At 42.4% G+C, this 20,942-nt stretch overlaps 1 protein-coding gene across 2 annotated transcripts; it reads right to left on the bottom strand.

The window, feature by feature from the left end:
* Positions 1-558: 558 nt before the first annotated feature.
* nt5c1aa (5'-nucleotidase, cytosolic IAa) lies at positions 559-20,406 on the bottom strand. 2 transcript variants are annotated; one of them, XM_084080063.1, is made up of 7 exons: positions 19,638-20,405; positions 12,022-12,066; positions 8,875-9,042; positions 8,430-8,559; positions 4,327-4,449; positions 2,677-2,861; positions 559-1,988 (listed from the first exon to the last, which is right to left on the bottom strand). In XM_084080063.1, exons 1-7 carry the CDS (start codon positions 19,791-19,793, stop codon positions 1,647-1,649), a joined length of 1,149 nt encoding a protein of 382 aa, XP_083936189.1. In that variant the 5' UTR covers positions 19,794-20,405; the 3' UTR covers positions 559-1,646. The 2 variants fall into 2 exon arrangements, with proteins under 2 accessions (XP_083936189.1, XP_083936190.1); XM_084080064.1 differs by lacking the exon at positions 12,022-12,066 and having other exon boundaries at positions 19,638-20,406.
* Positions 20,407-20,942: the final 536 nt, after the last annotated feature.

The following is a 20,942-nucleotide window of genomic DNA, read 5'->3' as shown; positions in this document are numbered from 1 at the left end:
CTAAACTACAATATGACTGTAATCTCTGGGTGCTTCTGCTAATGGTGTACCCATTCAGATGCAAGTGTCAAAGTCATTTCGGACAGTCTTTCCTCATGCAACAAGCGTTCACCGTTAATCTAGAAATGTATTTTGTGCTTCTGAAGACAAAGTCATAAGCAGGGTTTGAATGGTGAAAAAAGAAGGAAAAAAACAAGGGGGGACATTTTCTCACAACACATCATGTTATTAGCTTGAATATCTGCTATTTTCCCTTTTTCTGACTAAAACAAAAATACAAATTTGACACATTTTCCCAAAACAGGGATTAATGTGGTTAACCAGCATTTGTATTCGATTGTTAAATTGTGATCTTATCAAACATAATATCAAACCTATACTGTAAGTCTACACTTCCCAAAAGGAAATGCATGTATTTAAGTCGGTCCGACCAGAAGCAAGGATAAAACGTATCCCCACCCACAATAAAAATGAATGAAATGAACCAGGAGGGGATATCAAAAGCAGAGGCATGGATCCTGCTACCCCCCCCACCCCCCCCCCCCCCCCCCCCCCCCCCGCTAATCTAACCCTGGTCATAAGACATTTACGCCCTTATATACAAAACAGGGTTTTATAGAGCAGTTAATTCAGTGGGAACTGTAACTGGATGAACGCATAACGTAACTCTGAGGATCAAACATCAACATCGTCTCAGGTTCCAGACCTTCATCTGACCTTTATCCACATCTGATTCCTAACTTGATCACATATGTTAAGATAAAAAAAACAAAAAAAACAACTGCAAACAAATGGATTGTTACATGATGGAAATGATACATTCCCTCATACTTTACAGCAGTGGTTTTCAAACATGTACCCACGGCATACCTATAGCCAAGTCAAAATATCAAGGCACAACTGTATTCATATCCGTGCAAATAGCCTCTATAACATGTGTTATCACTCTTATCACTGTGTAAACATTTATTTTTATGCCAAGGCAATTTATTTTGTTAATAAAAGGTTAAACCACTTAAGCCCTCTTTCATACTTTTACAAATTTCTAAAAATTGCAAAAATCTACAAGCTCACAACACATCGCATCATACTGTGTTCTGAGCTCGAAGATTTGTTATTTTTGCCATTTTGTTTCTAATTGTGGGGGGAATTAATTAAAATAAAAGCAAAACATTATTTTAACATGCCCAAAATTGTTGAATTTGGTTACATTGGTTTTTAGGGTATAGCATTTGCATCTGTGTGGGGAAATGAGTGCCTACCAAGTATAGATATAGTAAATAAAATAAAACAAATCTTAAGTTTAGTTTGCAATAATAATGTAATAATGGTAATAAGTGACACAAAATCCCAAGGCAGACTTGGACTTGTCTCACAGCACACCAGAATGCCCTGACACACCGTTTGGGAACCACTGCTTAGTTCACAGTACAATATCTGATAAAGAGCACATAATCCAACGCAACTGGATGCTGCTATAACAAAAGTTAAACATTTATTTTGATTTGATTTTGATTTATTTTTCAACTGTGTTTTATTGTTCAATATGTCATCATCTCACCCGCCACTTACTCCCCAAATTCTACTATCTGTTTTCACATTCTGTCCATCCACCCCTTTCTGTCTCTCTTGTTGGCATCTACTGGTTACAATTTTTTGCGTGGATATTTCTGGGCAATGCCGTAGGGCACATGGGCAGCAATGGTGCCCATCTCTGCTGCTCCCTCCACATGGAACATCTGGTCATCGAAATAGATGTGGGGTCTGATTTTCTCCAGCATGGGACCCTTCGGAGCCCCAGCCAGGAACAGGGCCTCATCAATCTCCAAGCCCCAGGCTCTCAGCGTCTTCAGGGCCCGGATCCCAGAGCTGGCTGCACTGCGGGCCGTTACCAAGAAGGTCCGTATGGGGCAGTCCAGACGGTGTCCCTTCGCATAGAACTTTTTCTGGAGCTTTCCCAGTGTCTCCAGGAAGCCCTTCAGAGGACCCTGCAAGAGTGGCATAGGAGAGAGAGCCCAAGAGACGGCAAATTAAGGCCAGATTCATTTCAGTACAACACCTCCGCTAATATAGCTGTTGTTAGATGACTAGGATGATTTTATGAATCTCAGGCAAAATTATAAAGGTAGTGGCTCATGAACTGGCAGTGTCATACCTACAATGCGCAAAATATCAGCTGGTTGGACTACACATCATCACTCTCAAATGGTACTACTGTGTAGTGACGAGTTTGGACAACATCTGACCATGCGTCACACGCCTGACATGGTGGGAACCCTGTTGCATCATTTTAAAACGCCCCCCACCATAGACCCGCCCACACTTTAATGTGGAAGTGCTGTTCTCACTCCCAACTAGTAATAGGCTGACGGAAAAAAATCTCTTTTTTGACATCGTCAAATGTCTGTTGCCACATCAAATCCGTCCCAATCTATCACCGGTTTGACACATAACATTTAAGAGAACATTTGAACTAAAAGGCATAGTGTGAAAAACAGCTTGAAATGAAGCGCTTCGACTTGACACTGAAAATAGCAGATGTACAAGCTAACAATGCCTCACACTGCAACACATTATGAGCTTATGATCGGCTATTTTCAGTGTGCGACACCAGCGCACAATTAAAGCATTACTGTTCAATATAAAATCTTATATGATGAGTTATACAGTACATACATGATCCAGTAGGATGTCCTCATTTTCCCTCTCATGTTCAAAGAACTTGTCCAGGCCATGAGCCTTGAAGATGCGTTCTGATTCATCAGAGAAGAGCACGGCATCACCATCAAACGCCACCCGTAGCTGGGTCTCTGATACCTCTGACGATTTATTTGACATGAACATGGTGGCTGCTGCAATGCCTTAATTCAAAAAGAGAGAGCGAGACATAGGAAAATAATGATTGCTGCAGTGCAAGAGCTAAAAGCAAGACCTATAAAATTACTTCTGTCAAGGTGGCAGCTTGTATGGCCAACCACGTGGGCCATAGGCAACATTGGCCCCCTTTTTGCCAATCAACATTAAACAATAAGCAGTTCTTCCTTGCACAAGGAAGGAAAAACCTTTTTGTTTTGTTTGTTTTGTACAAATTCATTCAGAACTGCTTGAGATATCCTGCTAAAAGACAAACAAACAAACAAACGGACAGGCGGGAGTAAAGATATTACCTCCTAGGGAGAGGTAGTTGAGCTTTCTACAGAATTACCTCCGGCTATATGATCGCTTGAAGACAAATTAGCATTTAGCTGCTGCATTACTATGCAAAGCTTTTACACAGCCTGTTCAAGGCGGGGGAATGCCAGACATAATGACACATGCTGACATGGACATTAGTGCCAGGTATCAGGAGACGGGTGTAAGAAGAGGGAGAAAATATTTCTGCCAAAAAGTAGGGCAACAGAAATACTACTGCATCCTGTGCAAATGCTCAAATACATTTTGTATGCCATATCTACATCCATATCTACATGTTCAAACATTTGATAATAATGGGATAATGAAAGATTCTCATGAATAATGTGTGTGTGTGTGTGTGTGTGTGTGTGTGTGTGTGTGTGTGTGTGTGTGTGTGTGTGTGTGTGTGTGTGTGTGTGTGTGTGTGTGTGTGTGTGTGTGTGTGTGTGTGTGTGTGTGTGTGTGTGTGTGCGCGCGCACACGTGTGCGTGCGTGTGCATCCGTGTCCTGTTAAGTCATGACATTCAACTAATGTGACGCATGCCCTTGAAGTGACAATTGTAACACTGCGGCACACGTCAGTCATTTCCCTCTGATTAGTCAAACAGGATGGAACCACTTTCTGAATGTCAGCAATACAAGGCTGACTGACACTGCAGTATAAACTATTTAAAGAATTTTCCCCTGGATGTGAAGTATTGCTGTGTGTGTGTGTGTGTGTGTGTGTGTGTGTGTGTGTGTGTGTGTGTGTGTGTGTGTGTGTGTGTGTGTGTGTGTGTGTGTGTGTGTGTGTGTGTGTGTGTGTTTTGCACATGTGTAAAAATACTATTTACTAGTATTTTTACGCAACTGCTACACAGTAAAGGCCTGAGTGTTAATGTAACTCTGAGAGTGTACACATGGTTCCATTTGTACACACTCAGTGTTAACTACATAAACCCCAGGATCCATATTCTGAGGGAAAACCTTTGCAGAAAATAGCAGATCTACAAGATTGTAGATTGTACAGGTTGATGCTTTTACTCACATTGAAAAATCAACCTTGTTTCGAAAATTAGTTGCATCGCTTTATTGCCACGTAAAATTAGTGTTAAATGCTCCTGGTGTGTAAGGAAAAACCTTAACACTCAGGATTTAACAGTGCATGCTTACCTTCTGCCAGTGCCTCCCTGACCTTCTCAGCATCAGCAGACAGGTAGAGGTCAGTCCGCCAAGCCTTCAGGTAGCCAATAGGATTGGTTCCTCCAGTCATACAGAACCTCTCGATGAACAGGTCTGAGAGCACACAACACAATGGGATTATTTAGTCCTTTTAAACTTAATGTAATTTCCTTGAAGTGCCTTTGTTTTTGGGACATACAATGACCGTCAGACCACTTCAAGGCTGTGTCAGATGTAAGTTAGATAACTGAGTCAAAGTAGAAAATGGCGGAGCGCATATCTCCACCAGGCTGGGCTGCCAGGGCTGTGTAAGTCATGGGTTGCCGGTGTCAGAACGCGAGGAAGCTAGGGGCGGTTAGCATGTCTTACAATACGGTGCAACTTTTTCGTATTTGTGGCGCACATTTGTGGCGCACACATGGACAGGGGCGAAAACATAATCTTTGCCTCCCGGCCTGGTGGAGATAATTAGAGGGGAGCGGGTTAAACTCAGAGATCTGTTGAGGTTGAGAACAGGGGCCAAGCAAGGGGGAAAGGGTGTTGATGGTAGTGAAAGAGATGGCTGGTAGAAGAGTGTACAGTTGCATTTTGGCTCAGTCGCAGTGTGCCGCTTTGTCCTGAGCCTTTTAACAGATGAGTTCGGACTTAGGAGGAGGGGAGGCGTGAGGGAGGATGCAAAGGAGATAAGACTGATATGTGGTAACACAGTTAGACCGTGAGATCCCGAGTGCAATTTAACAATTTTGCTATCTGCAGGGGTATGGATTTGATCTCCTCTCTCAGCTATAGGAGGTGGTGTTTGTGTGTGTGTGTGTGTGTGTGTGTGTGTGTGTGTGTGTGTGTGTGTGTGTGTGGGGGGGGTGGGGGGGGGGTGGGGGGGGGTTTACACATCTGAACAAATGAAGCATCAGAACTTGTGAAAGCGCCAAGTAGAGGTTGATTAGAGATTGTCATGAAGGGAGTAAGGAAGTAATTAAAGGTGGAGGTGACAACGTGAAAGGAAGGCGAGGATGGCAGTCACACACCCAGGAGAGATGGGACAGAAATTGTGGCTGGCAGAGAAGGTAATGAGGCATGACAAATATGGTAGATGAACAGATAAACGAGAGACTGAGCCATTTATGTAGCTACAGTACAGGAAATGCGGAGTGTGAGAGAGAATAGTGAGCGACTTAGCCTACATTCACTACTTTTTCATTTGGCTTTTATCTTATTGTTTCTGTTCGATATGTTGTTAGCGATCTGTTTATGCCTCTGTATGTTGTTTACTATTGTTTGTTTTGTTGTGCTGATGAAATGTTCTGTACAGCACTTTGGTACAACGGAAGTTGTTTTTAAATGTGCTTTATAAATAAACGTGATTTGATTTGATTTTAATCATTTGAGATCTTGAGTGTTTTCCTTTCCTTTCAAATGGAGTTCAGGAGCGTGGGAGTGGACTCGCTAGGCTAGGGAGTGGGACCCCTTTCGCCATTGATGTCTGTATCTTTTCCCTCCACTGATGTTTTCTCGTCACTTATCATTACATGATCCGCTTATAGATCTATTTATTTATTTAGAGGATCTGAAGCACAGCAACAGGAAGTAGACACGGAGTGAGACGCAGCACGGAGCACGTCACATCAAAGAATGACTGACTCCATGGATTCCCATTGCCCCATTGCTCTGGTTGTGAGCATCTAAAAAAGACAAGACGGGTCCCCTTTCGGTGTCATGTAATAAAGGACTTAGTGACCATGACATCATGGTCACTACGTCCTTTACTCAATCTTGTTTATGAAGCCTCGAGTTCTGCATTTTGACCATGGCCTTCTTGGATTTGACGGTCACCATAATGGTATTTTGCAGCCTGGAGTGACCATTTGGATGAGAATGGAGCTGGAGCTATGCATTGCTAAGGCCTCTATCCTGATCATCGTGGTATAAACCTGTCAATCACAATGTAGCCTTGACTCTAAATGGAACCATAATTTACTAAATGAAAATCATGCCTTATTCAAGAAGACTTGAAACTAGAGATTGAGTAAATTAACTCATAAGGAAAATGTTTGACTTCCGTACAATTTGGCTTCATTTCACAACTAGTGAAGTTGCCCCCGCTATAGCCATTAGCCATTCCGCACTGGCTTCATATTTCAGAACGGGAGCTTCTTGCTCGAAAGCAACATGTATTCTACAGTTACAGCACTGCCCCATTGCTCTGGGTGTGAGGTAACGCCATCCTGGCCTGGCCTGCACTGTCGGTTCAGTCAGGGAAGCTGACTGTACAACTCTATAGCATGCATTTACAAGCAAACCAATTAATCACACACACACACACACACACACACACACACACACACACACACACACACACACACACACACCCTTATGTCCTAATGCCCTAATATCAAGCATGTATATGGCATACTCCACCCCAGCTCTCCTATTGCTCCAGCCTCGCATTATTAGATTATGTTACTCACCGACCAAAGTCTATGCACACACCTGCAGCAGATTTCTATACAAGCAGTTTGCAGAGACCAAACCTACTGTATGTTGCCACGCCATAAGCATCAGTGTTATATCAATACATGAGTTGAACCTGACTGAAGTCACGTTTAACTCAGGTCAACATTCATACACTAAAGACAGTCAGTTAGACAGATACAGGTCATTTGGCATTCATGTCACCATATACTGTAGTGACCATCTTAACAAGCTTCACAAATCAACACACTATGAATACATCGGAAAAAAACTGCAGTATGGGGGAAATCTGTTGAGGGAACCCATTATGACTCACTTCTGTGTTTTAGGACGTAATACTGTATTGGCAAATTAACAGGCCAGCCTACATAAGCTGCTCCTTCCATCTCTGTCCTTAGATGTCTCCTCTGCTACACTTGTTTTGTACTCTATTTCTATGTGTAGGCGTATCATGTTCAATAGTCTAGAATGACTGTAGTGATCTTAATTCTAAGTTCTTGTCTTCCCCAGGTGTATCTGGTTTGTTATCACCCCTCATGTGTACAGTATATCTGTGTTGTTCCCCAGTCAGTCCTTGTTGGGTCAATTGTCTTGTGTTGCATGTGTAGTTTACAGTATTGTTCTTGAGTTCTTGCCTTTGTTACTTGTTTCACCTGTATGTATTAAAACACCCAATTTGGAGAGTTTGGTATCCGCCTGCCTCGCTGTATTGCATTTGGGTTTGCACTACGCCCACATGTGACACTCATTCTATCAGTCTCTGTCTCCTTGATAAGCCAGCCTTCTCATGAAATCATTGAATGAGTCTCAGAGATGTTTACATTGCCCATGTGCAGATTTAAACCTATCTCAGGTTATCGTCTCTGTCTATGCGATGCACCCTACCCCCCATGTTGATCTAGTGTTTGCTTTCACTGCAGGACTCCTATCCCAATAACATTGTGTTTGTTTATTTAGGTTCTGCAGGAAAGGTCAGTGGCAAGAGGAGGGATTCTTGTGTTTCACACAGAGAGCCACTAGAGAGATCAGACACAGAAGCAGCATCTGGAGCGACTTCTGTTGCTTTGATTCCCGCTCTATGACATGTTTCTTTTTTTATAACTACCAACCAGCCTTTTGAAGGATTCTTATGTCCCACAAGACAAAGTCTCCACTGTGACCCTGCCAGAGGATCTGCTTGACCATTTTAAACCATCCAGGGCCGAACAGGAAGTGGCTAGCCTGTGATAAAGATGACATTTGTGGAAAGTTTTATGGGAAGGATCTGGCAGTCAGCTGTTCATACACTTTGTTGTTTGTATTGCTACAGAGCTTATGTCAGTGTATTTTAGGTTATCTTTGGTGTTTCCCCTTATTTTGGGTGTTTTTCAGTAATCACCTTGACTACTGTAAACTTGTTATTTCCCAGACTGTCCCAGAAATCAATCAACCACCTCCAACTTGTTTTGCCTCCTCGCCCCCAGAGTCAGTATATTGAAAGACAGGAATATCATGTAAATGGGACCAATTAAGGTTACATGGAAAGTGGGCCATCGTGACCTGGTTAAACAGGGACATTATTGGCTGCGTGTGTGAGAGCATAATCTCGCTTGCATGCATGTGCATGTATGTTTTGCCAGACTCACTATGATGGTTGATGGTGTTGATGAGTCGTATTCCAACGTGCGCGTGATTGTAGGTCACCAGAATAATATCGAATATCTCTTCGCTCTCTGGGTACAGTTCTCTCAGGCGAGTATTCACGGCCTCCAGTGCCTGTTGGGAGGCAACAAGGAAGTATGAAACTCAGGACATTGGCAATGAGCCAATACAGTATGTGACAACAGAACGCCTGCCAGCTGTGAGTCAGTCAAATGAATTGCTTCTGTGATTCCGCAGGGATCACAGTGGGACAACTAGCATTACATTTCAATCAATTGGTGTGTGGGGGGGTGTGTGTGTGTGTGTGTGTGTGTGTGTGTGTGTGTGTGCGTGCTCGCGTGCATGCATGCATGGGTGTTTGTGTATATGTGTGAGTTCATATAAGAATGCATTTGTACACATGAAACATTCAGAGGGCATGTCTGTGACCTTGACAAATGGGAAAGCAGGACCCGGGGCGAAGGGTTCGTTCTCGTGTTCCAGTTGGTATTGTAAGTACTCTTCGATCCCTTGCTGTTCATACACCTGCTGCTCGCGCTCCGTGCGGAAAAGGACCCTCGTAGACACGGCAATGGTCACTGCATTCTCTGGTTTGGGCTGGAGAGGAAAGGAGAGAAACTACAATGAACTGAACGCAAAAAAACATCATATGAATCAAAGTGGAAATGAACGACCTCACACCTTGCTATATATAGTTAAGTTGATTTGTTTCATTTTGACATCCTAAATTGACACTGAATTGAGGCATGCTGGGAGATTAAATATGAGCAATAGGAAAAGTAGGCATGCAGGGTGCAAGCCAGGCAAGTTATTTCACTGTGTGCACATGCTACAGTGGGGTTTTAGGAGACACTTTCTGTGTAACATGCATTGTCTGCGTCTACTACATGCAAAAACTCCTCGACCCATTTCTTTTTGGCTTCATGCATGCCAGTGTTCGTTGTCCACATATAATGTACAGTATCTATCTCTACAGGATCCAGTACAGTGAAGGAGCCTATCATTAGCAGAATGACATCATGTCTACTCATGTGTATAGCCGTTGCCAGATTCTTGAGTCCGGTCACGGTGCAATACCTATTTTGGAGAGTCCTAGACCACCTCATTATGTTTACATTACATTAGATGTCGATAACCCAGGAGCAAGAACAACTCACAGCATATTCTTTTCTTCTTTTTTTCACTGGATAAAACTGTTTCTCTTCCCTAGCTGTTTTGCCATTGCTGTTAATGCTGTTATATTTTTTAACATTCATTTCATTTTTTTTTTCAATATAAAAACACATTCACATATCATATATCACATACTGTATCACGGTCATGAGTAGGTTCACAATCACAAAATCACCAGACTTAAACATTAGTGGAAAGGTTACATAATATACGTATATAGTATGTTATACTGTATTATGTTATGTATTATTAATAGTCTACTGTATTTTGTTATTATCTATGCTAGAACAATATCCAAAAGAGCCAAACAAAAATATGTTTTTCTCGTATCTGTCTAGTCATTTTGTATTCTTCCTTAAGAGAGCTGGGCAGGGATAGAATACAGTCAGATAATAATAAAACAACAATATCTTTGTTTTAAGTAACGTAACGTCATAGAATGAAACGGCAGCACCTGTACCTTACTATACTCGTGAGAACCAAATGTCTCCAGTTATAGTAGAATTTGAGAAATAGACATTGTGGTGACAAATGTCCTGGTGCACACAAGAGAAAAGGTAAATATTTATATAATAATACAAAAATGGATTACAATTCGGAAAAGATTCATGTTGGGGTTACAGTTTGGATTAGACATTTAGAGGTGAGGTTTAGGGGTTGGGGTTAGAGTTTTCACAATTTTATACTTAGTTGTGCAGCAATGTCACACAATGAAAAATAGCAGATCTACTGTGTGTGTGTGTGTGTGTGTGTGTGTGTGTGTGTGGGTGGGTGTGTGTGTGGGGGGGGGGGTTCTATGTGGAATTGAGGATGTGTGTTTCATCTCTTAATGCTTGACCACAACTGTGCTCCCTGAGGAATTCATTTTTCAAAACATTATAGTGCCGTGTGTGTGTGTGTGTGTGTGTGTGTGTGTGTGTGTGTGCGTCTGTTGGCCAGGGAACTGACAGGGGGGAGGGGGGGTACATGCCAAACAGGATAAGCTAGCGTTAAGTGTCCACATTGGGCATCTGGCGTAAGTTTAGTTTGGTGGGAGGGGGGTAGAGGGTCCAATTTGGAACACAGACGGAAAAGGGAGCGTGTGTGTGTGGCATACTGCATGTTAGTGGTTTATGTGTCCAGTGACTTTAAATGTCCATTATCTATTCTCTTATAGAGATTGCCCCTGAATGATGCCTGCTGAACGAGTGTACGTTTTTGACTTTCACAGTCAATCCTGCTTGCTGCATGTACATGTACTGTATGTGTGCATGTATACGTGCGGTTGCACATGCACACGCGTGTTCGCCTATAAACGCAGATGGCTGTGTGCTGTACTGCACTGTGGCTCAGTAAATAGGCCATAGGCTGTCTCTTGCCCTGCACAATTGTCCTTGTGGTTGGCTCGGTTCCCGAGTCACAATTGTTCTGCATTGGTTCCCACTGACATCTTACCTAATTACTCTCTCTCTCATACACACACACACACACACACACACACACACACACACACACACACACACACACACACACACACACACACACACAGGGTTGATGCACGTCACGTTAGCTCTCCCATGGGAGATTTAATTTTAATCAAGTAATTGATTTAAAAAAATACAGAAAATAGCGGTGCGTTTTGAGCTACTTTAACCATTTTTTACAAATTATGCCCAAAAAGTGATTTATCGAAAAGTCATTGTTGGAAAATCGATACGAAGATTACTGTTTCATGGTAACCCTAGAATAGGGCTATATAAATGAGTACTGAGGCAAATGCAATCATAATATTTTCTGTGTGAACTTTTTCCTTGTACATGTATGTGCTGCAATCCACAGACACTGGCACTCTTGATGAAATCATATTAATTTGTAATCATAATATAAACTAAAATAATAATGTTACACTTTATAAACACAGTTATAAAAAAGTGATTTACACAATAAATGCTATAAAGTGAAAAAGGGCAGTAATTTAAAATAGATGTATTGATTAATTGAATTGAATTAAGCACATTATGCTATAGTTTTGACAAATGCACTTTGCCTTTAAGCAGTAGTAGTGTACAGTGTGTACAAACACAGGCTGACATATAAGAGTGTTTGTACCAAACACAGATAAGACTACTTTTGTTTTCATAAGAGAGGACCTTTCAGGTCATGAAAGGATAAGGAAAACCATAATGATAAAATGAAACAAGTACACATGCAGCGGTGGAAAGAAATTAAGAACAATTAAGAGGGGAATACAAAAATGACACCACAGACCACACTCCACGATGCATTGATGAAATGATTGGTTAGTTCAGTGGTTGTGTCCATATAGGCATGCGACACATCCATGACAGACAGGGTTAATGAAGGTTAGAGGTCACAGGCAGCCATGGAATCAACCTTTGACCCCCACATGGCATATATACTTACAAAGAATATGCCTCCCTCCACCTTCCGGACTCGTCTGCCTGTCACCTTAGCAAAATGACAGTTCAAACTCACTTTTATTCACACAGCACTGGTTTTACAATGGACACTGGCACAGGACACTTTACACAGCATCTGCATGCACACAATATGTTTCATTAATAATTACTAATTACATATTGATTGTAAGAACTTTGCGCACAACATCTTCAAGCACCGTAAGCGCTAGGTCAATGGACTATTGCCTTCTAAATGATTCCCTATCCCCTTTTTTATTCTTCTTGTTTTTGAATATATATGTTTGCCTTTTTATTTATTTTTATTATGCTCCCACATTGTCTGAGGAGCCAAACAAGAACACGTTTGACTCTTTAAGTTGTAACAATAAAGACCACCTTGGACCTTGAATGTAACCAGCAGTCTGGTTACATAAAATATGGTTTTAAGTATTCTCTGTGCCCTTGGCACACATCACAACATAGTGATGTGTACATCCTTGAGTAGAACACTGTGTGCTGTGTATCATTATACATGATACACAGATGTACGTGGTACATCTACCACAGCCTGGTAGATGTACTGTACTGTGTAGGACACCTTTGGTGTAGTGTGTCCAATAGAGTAATTTTCCTCTATGAATAACATATTTTAAGTCTTCTATAATCCTTGGTCTTCCTTCAGCTCAGTGGATCTGAGGTTTGACCATGCGATGACCTGTACTGGCTGTTAATTGCCTTGTTTGACATTAAACACAAGAAGTATTTTAGTTGATGCTCTTATGCGGAGTAAAGGGTACCTTGCTCAGAGACTCATTGGCTGCTGCAGGGATCAAAGCAGTGATCTTTGAGACCTCGGGTAATCTGTCACTGCTACATCTGTACTGTCACCACTATTCTGTTCTCCGCAGCCACAGTGCTATATCAGTCTCTTCAAACAGTGACAGCCTGGGATATAGAAATGTCTTAGGTTATATCTTATATTGTAATTTTACAGCCATTGTGTATTTCTGATCACATGCCATCTTCGCTGAGTTCAGGCCTCAACATATTTTGAAATATAATAATTGATTTAATTAGCTTATGTCTTTCTCATTGTAGCCCATTGTTTTCCTAAACACTACATGGATTAAATGTGTTGTGGAGCCATTTGGAACCTCAGTGCTCTGACTTTGGAAGGGCTTCGCTGCGACATATGGGAACATAACAGTTGCGAGAGTAACAGATAAACAGAGAAATCATGATGACCGGGATGTAGGCTATGATACGTTCTGAAACGTGTTGCTTGCAATAGATTTCACACCAGCCATATTGATAATGTCAATATGGTTGCAGTGAAAAAGGCCTTATGAGATTCTGTCATTATCAGCTGACCTGCGACTGGGTAATTCAGATCCCTGCATTTTTTTTGGGGGGGGGGTTTTCTCGTCGCAAATCTTCATCCTAGGCATATGGGCTATAATTAACTAGGTTTTTGGGAACATTATACATAAAATAAATAATTGTTGCAACAATTGACTGTGATGAGTTTCACCAGTGTGTACTACTGAAGTGACATTATGTACAGTAGCACTAGTAGCAGGTTAAAAGTCCTCCATTGTGACAGCCCTGGTTGACATGTATTACCCAGAGGCCATTCATATTCTTAATTACATTTCTGTGCAATTTAAACATAAGAATGTTGAGGAGAGACAGAAGGGGTTTCTCAACTTCAGAAGGGGAAAGTGCGGAAGGATCAACAGTGGAAAGTGAGAGAGGTAGAGAGAGATAGACAGAGAGAGGTTATATTTATAGATGAGTGAAAGGCCAGCAGTGCGTGCATTCAGACACAGTGCCACAGTCACGTACGGGTGAACAAAACAAAGTCCTGATAATGTGAGCCTTGACAGGCAGGTGCTCTTATTGAGAATAGCATGAGAAAACGTTTGTTTTAATCTACTGTGGAATTCTGTGGTACCTACCATTGCTGTTACAGTATATAGAGCACCGAAGTCTGACATCACTGCCACTAGAGGGTGCTATCCCCCGGATCACAGCGTTATTCTTTGGCAAATCTCGGATCGCGTCATATACTGAACTGTGTTCCAGAAATAAACAAACCACCCCGGCGATTTTACTCATATGGAAAAGTACTAATTTATCCAAAGAGTAATGACATTTTCTTTTTTTCCCTTTAACACAGACGTTAAAGGGCAAGAACACTTTGGTAGAGGTTTGGGTTGTGTAGTTACCTTGCCATGATGTAACTCCAAAGTGGGCAAGACATTTTGCAATTTTTATGAAGAAGAAAATCCATACTGGATCAGAGGATCCGGAGCCAGATCCAAATCTTCAAATAGTAAAGTCAACAGGAAGTACATCATGGCAAGGTAACTACACAACCCAAACCTCTACCAAAGCGGTCTTGCCCTTTAAATATCAAATGGAACTCAATATCATAAACGACACAGTCACATACCTGACAAAATCGCCGGGGTGGTTCGTTTATTTTTGGAACACAGTTCAATCTAAGATTTTAACGCCGTGACCCAGGGGTAGTGGGAGTGACGTCAGGACTCTATACTCTTGAATACTCCACAGTATGCAGTTAGTTTATATCCAGTGGGGCTAGTTTGATTAATCATTTATTAGTGTGGTTGCCCTAACAGGGCAACCAGACTATAGTACTCTATACACTTTCTTCCACTTCAAGATAAACAATATTTCGAACCGCATCTCCTCCCACATTTTTAATCCCCTAATGTTGTGCCATATATCAAAATGACCATCTAAATCGGGAATCGTGCGCTTGTATTTTGCTAAGAGATTGGTTAAATAGTTTAATTGATATTGATTTATTAGTGCATTAAATTCACCCATCCACTTTAATGGAAAAGTGAAAAAACTCAAATTCAAGTATTTTTTTCTCAGAAACCGTAAGAGCTAGAGTTACCAGATTTGGAGGGAAAATTCATAATATTGTCCGAAATTAATGAAAAAAATATCACACCATTCGGCCTCATGGTGGCGCTATAACAGCCCCCTTTACGTTTTGGCCTGTAACTCTTGAACCGTAGGTCCGAAAATCCATTTGCGTCAGGATAGATTTTTTGATATTGATTTATTTGTGCATTAAATTTCCCCATCCACTTTAATGGGAATTGCAAAAACTCCCATTCAAGTATTTTTTTCTCGGAAACCGTAAGGGCTACAGTTACAAGACTTGGAGGGGAGGTTAATAGTTTTTTGCAAAATTATTAAAAAAAGAATCACACCAGTCGGCCACATGGTGGCGCTATAACAGCCCCCTTCACCTTTTGGCCTATAACTCTTGAACCGTAGGTCGTAAAATCAAAATTTCTTTTTCCCTGGATTCCTTGGGTCACGACGCATCTTCCCATATAGGCCACGCCCATTTGCGTCTGGATAGATTTTCCGCCATTTTGAATTTCCTTCAAAACACACTTTTTGCTCCTTTTCCTTCAAATTTTGTCCTAATCTCACACAAATCGGTACACATGATCTATGGACCCATGCGGTAAAGATATCCAAACGGCATTTTGATTGTCCTTACCGTTCGTCCGTAAATGGCTTCCAAAGTTAGCGGGAGGGGCCCGTTTGACCAAAAATGCCATAAATCACGAACGAAACGTCCGGTCAATCCCAAATTTGAATCACATGTCGAGGGTGGTATACTAAACCAATCCCCAAAAGCATTTCCACTTTGATCCATAGGGGGCGCCACGAATGCTCAAAATGTAACCGTTTGATGCAAAAACCTTATTTTGGAGGGATCGATCCTCTCAAAATGAAACGCAAGCGATCTCAGGAGTGACGACACAATGTAATTGGCGCAGCCTCCGACGTTATTCCTCCCGGCGTATTCCTCGGCGCAACCACACTCTGCAATTTCCCCGGAATTGCGACGCGTCTAGTTATATTATATTATCAATATGGATTCTGGGTCATTATTTGGGCCCTTTATCACATCCGCACTCAATGGTGTGGGTGTATTATAATTACCCTTGTCTGTTTGTTTGTTTATTTGTTTGTCTGTCACTTGGAGAACTGTCCACAATTAACCACACTAAGCATAAGAGTTGGGGGTCGTATCTGGATCTGCACTATTGATTTTTTATTTTTTTCAATTCAAAATAGGCCAAAGTCACAGCAAAAGGTCAAAAATCCCTATGCTGATAATAACCATAACAGAGCATGTGGTTCCGCTGTAGCATCTAGTCGATTATTTATTGATTATAGAAGTAGTGGATGATTCCGTCTCATATCTTATCCAAGAGTGAGACATGGACTGAAGTGAGCTGAGACTTCTGGTGAATGCTTAAATAAGTTCACATTAAGCACATGAACCCTAGCAGCTTCCCTATTCTGGGCATGTCATAATAGGCGAACATTCGGCAAAAAGGGGGGGGTGTTAGGGGTTAAGTGATTGGGCGAGCCGGGGGTCGAACCGGCGGCGACGGCCTTCCGATTCCCACTCTGCTATGGCCGCCCCAAGCTTTTCAGTGTAGTTTTTGTGTAGTTACAAAGGGTGCACCAACGGAACACTGGGGCCACTTGGCTTGTGAGAAGTGATTGGACTAATCCCAAACCCTCTAACGGTGGCGGGTAGCTGGATCAAAGCCGTGGTATGAAAGCCCTCCATGCCAGTGTGTAACCATCAGAGATTTTAGGGGGGTTTATCTACTTGATGCTGATTGCTTGTTAAAAATCAGAGAGGGAGAGAGGGAGAGAGAGAGATTGTTAGATAGTAAACAGTGATCTACAGTAGATATTCAATGGTGAGTTTTACTCTCATGACATCATTTTCTATACATATTGTCAGTGTTTGTTTTTTTCATTTTGTAATGGAAAAAAGGGCATCTAATGCTATACCTATCATAATCCTCTTCGAAGTTTAATGGATGACACTACAATTGTAGCCTGTCATAAACAGAATAATCCATGTACTATAAGTACTACTAAGACTGTATTACTGCTCTACAAAATGTAAATGCAACACAAGCACATTATAAGCACACATAAGCATAAGCACACGCACACACATGCGCACACACACCCGCACACACACACACACACACACACACACACACACACACACACACACACACACACACACACACACACACACACACACACACACACACACACACACACACACATGCATAAGCACACACACACACACACACACACACACACACACACACACACACACACACACACACACACACACACACACACACACACACACACACACACACAATCTGATACATAGACACACATGTACACAGAAACATGCATCTGCACAGATTTGCAGATTAAAGCTGGTGCACACGTGTCTCTTGTGGTGCACAGTGTCAGTCTGGCTGGTGTCGAATTTTCATTGAAGTGTTTTGACTGACAGGAGGTTAGAATCGCTGCTCTTTAGCGTTGGATCTTAACGAGTCTGAAAATACACCAGTGGGCCGCCCACCCACACTAATCCTGAACCAGCCTGAACAGATTAGTCAGCTTTTACCTTTAGCCCCCATACCTGCCCTCTCTTTCTCTCTCTCTCTCTGCGCCTCTCTCGGCACCTCTCTCTCTCTCTCTCTCTCTCTCTCTCTATCTCCAATTTTAATCTCCATCCTCACTTTATTAATGTTTCTCTTTCTTTTTGTCCTACAGCTCTCCTAATGCAATCTGTGTTTTTCTTGGTAACTTAATCCTCCTGCCCCCCCAGCACCACCCCCCAACCTGTCTCACACTGTCCCGCTGTGCCCTGTCCAGTATGTAGATGCATGGTGATGGGGCTGCTATAAACAGCATTTAAACCTCCCGGCCTGGAGGCGTCTCTCAGATTGTGTGATCTGTCTTATCTCGCATTCTGTGTGGTTACAATCCTTGGTTACAAGGTTACACAGGGGAAACATTGTTAGTAACCTTACATATGTCTCTTAGGCTATGTTTTTCTCAATGTCTCTCCCGTCTTTCAATCAGTCGAGTCAATAGTCAGTGACTCGGCAGTAGTAGACAGGGTTAAGCGATTAAAAATGGGATTGGTTTTCAACATAGTCAATGGGGCTCTGCCCTCAATGCCCTCAATACCCTCATACCTGACCAACTACCTCACCAAAGTGAGTGACACCCAAAGCCACAATACTAGAGGGAGTGACAACAACGATCTGGTACCACCCACGCCTATAGAACAAACATGAGTAAATTATCTTTCTACTGCACTGCAACCAAAGTGTGGAATGTCCTGACACCATCCCTTAGAAAATGTGGATCACTGGGGTAAACTCACGCCGACAGTTTCTTTGTACATTATAGTGTTTTATATTTGTTGATGATTGTATTTTTGGTGTTATTTTTATGCTATGTTGATGAATTTAACATACATAGGACCACAATGGAAACAATTCCCCAGGACTTTTTTGTGCTATCCTTTTAGTTCAAATGTCTAACTGTACCTTGTGCTGTTTACATTTCTGTCTAATAAAGCATTCTCTAGAAATCTTAGTCACCATGATCATATTTAAAGGGTCATGCAGGTCAGATGGACAATGTAATAAGAGATCTGGCAGCACCCTCTATTACTGCTACTACTTCCACTGTCTCTGTCTGTGGATTCTCAATGTGATATCAGTCAAACTCGTCATACAGTACTGTTATCCTGTAGCTTCTGTGTTTGTTTGTGTGTGTGCACGCATGCCTGCATATGTGTGTACGCACAAGCATATGAGGGAAGGTCTGGGCTTTTGTCAGATAAAATAACCAATGGTTGGGTACCGCAGCTCTGTCACGTTAGCAGACATTCCTTTCCTCCACATGATCCACATCTGAGCTACGTTTCAATCTGCACGTGGGCAATGTAAACATCTGAGACTCACTCAGTGATCTCATTCAGAAGGCTGGCTTAACATGGAGACAGACACTGAGGGGTTGAGAGGAGGACAAAACAAGTGCGGAGAGGAGGAGATAAGGATAGAGATGGGAGGAGCAGCTTGTGTCCCTATAACTTAGTTTGTTGGTTCTCAAAGTGGGGTCCGGGAACCCCCAGGGGTACTTGAGGGGGTTCCAGGGGGTCACCAGCTAAATGATGGATAGTGAACCAAATGGACCCATACGGGTCTGTAGCTCTGAGAGTGTACAAATGGATCCATTTGGTTCCATTTGTACACTCAAAGGTAAAATTAACATTGATTTTACAATGTAAATTGGGGTCCCAGAGATAGAAATGCCATTACATGGGGGTCCGTAGCCTAATGCATGTCAAACTGGGGTCCTTAAAATGGTTGAGAATCTGACATATCTTTTTCAAATTTGGGGTCCGCGGGCTAATAAGTGTCAATTTGGGGGTCCTTGACAAGGTTTGAGAAAAAAGTTTGAGAACCACTGACTTAGTTGACCAGGGTCCCCCAGGGGTCTCTACTAGGTTCATTGGTATTTTCCCTGTACACCAGATCTCTTCGCTGAAAATATTTTCACTGAATGTTCGCCCTCAGAATAGTTATGCTAGGGTTCAAGTGGATAACTATATACAGCAAACCAGTGCACCAAACCAAAGGATATGTTGAATTGTTGATGAAATTGCATGCCCACAAGAGATTTATCGACAAAGTCATTCTGACAAGACCGACCTACCATTTTTGGTTTGACGGTGAGACCCAGGTTGTCCTGGTCAAACTCTGCGTTCTCTTCCCAGGGTCCTTTACTGTCTCCGTTGGAGGAAGGGGACACTTTTAGCTCCTCGACTTGCCCAGTCATCACCCGTACAGGGTCCAAACTCATCTTGACCATATAGTATCCCCACTGGGATCCAAATAGCTGGCTTCTGTATTTCTACTATCTCAACTCCTTGGTTCTAGTTTGACGCATGTACTCCACTCAAAAAAAAAGAGAAAAGGAAAGAAAATGCAGAAAAAAAACAGGGGAAAGTATGAAATAAATAAATCTAAAAAGCCTGTTTGACCAGATTAATAAAATGTCCAGCTATTGTCTGTATTCTTCATGAAGATCCTCTCAGTTCCAACAATAACAGAGAAAACTGCTCTGTTGGGTTCTCTGCCCGTCCTGGGATGGGACGTAGCTCAGGTGTGAATACACCCCAGTGTCCAGTCTTGTTTTTATTCAGTGCAGAAGGTCACAAACATTACAACAAGGTTGCTGTGTATTTCAAGCACCATTTCTCTCGTTTAAAACAATCCACAATATTGTGTGTACATACACACACCCCTCCCTGACTTCCTTCTCACTCTTATACATGCATGCACACAAACACACACACACTCTCACATGTACAGATACATACACAGAAACAGTCCAAAGCTGGTCCAGTTCTCTACTGCTGCTGGTGGCACTGTCTGCTAAATGCAGCAATCCCAACTGACGCGGTGCTGTGGCTGTCCTCTCTCTGCATGTCTATCTGACAGCGTTCTTAACGCACGCACGCACGCACGCACGCACGCACGCACGCACGCACGCACGCACGCACACACACACACACACACACACACACACACACACACACACACACACACACACACACACACACACACACACACACACACACACACAGCCCCCCTCCCTCTCTTTCACTCTCTCTCTCTCTCTCTCTCTCTCTCTCTCTCTCTCTCTCTCTCTCACCCCTCCTTCTCTGTCACATTGCTCCCTGGGCGCATTCCCCAGCTGTCCTCCTGCTGACCAATCACAGACTTGCTTCCTTATTCAGTAACGCCTCCTCCTGTTACACACCATTGTGATGTAACAGAGCCATTGAGATATTCCCTAGAGGCCCATGGGACATTCTGCTGCATAGACTATAAGCAGGTGCTTACAGTAAAGGCTAATAGCTATGCTCCTTGGAGGTATAGCCCTGCACTTGTCTCAGGGTCCAGGGATTGTATGTGATTTGTTATGAATATTGTAACAAATTCCCCTCTCCCCCCC

This window comes from Gymnoscopelus microlampas (assembly GCF_963454915.1).
Source record: "Gymnoscopelus microlampas genome assembly, chromosome: 15".
Taxonomy (NCBI): domain Eukaryota; kingdom Metazoa; phylum Chordata; class Actinopteri; order Myctophiformes; family Myctophidae; genus Gymnoscopelus; species Gymnoscopelus microlampas.
The sequence above is the reverse complement of the archived record's forward strand: the minus strand, read 5'-3'. Positions and strand labels throughout refer to the sequence as shown.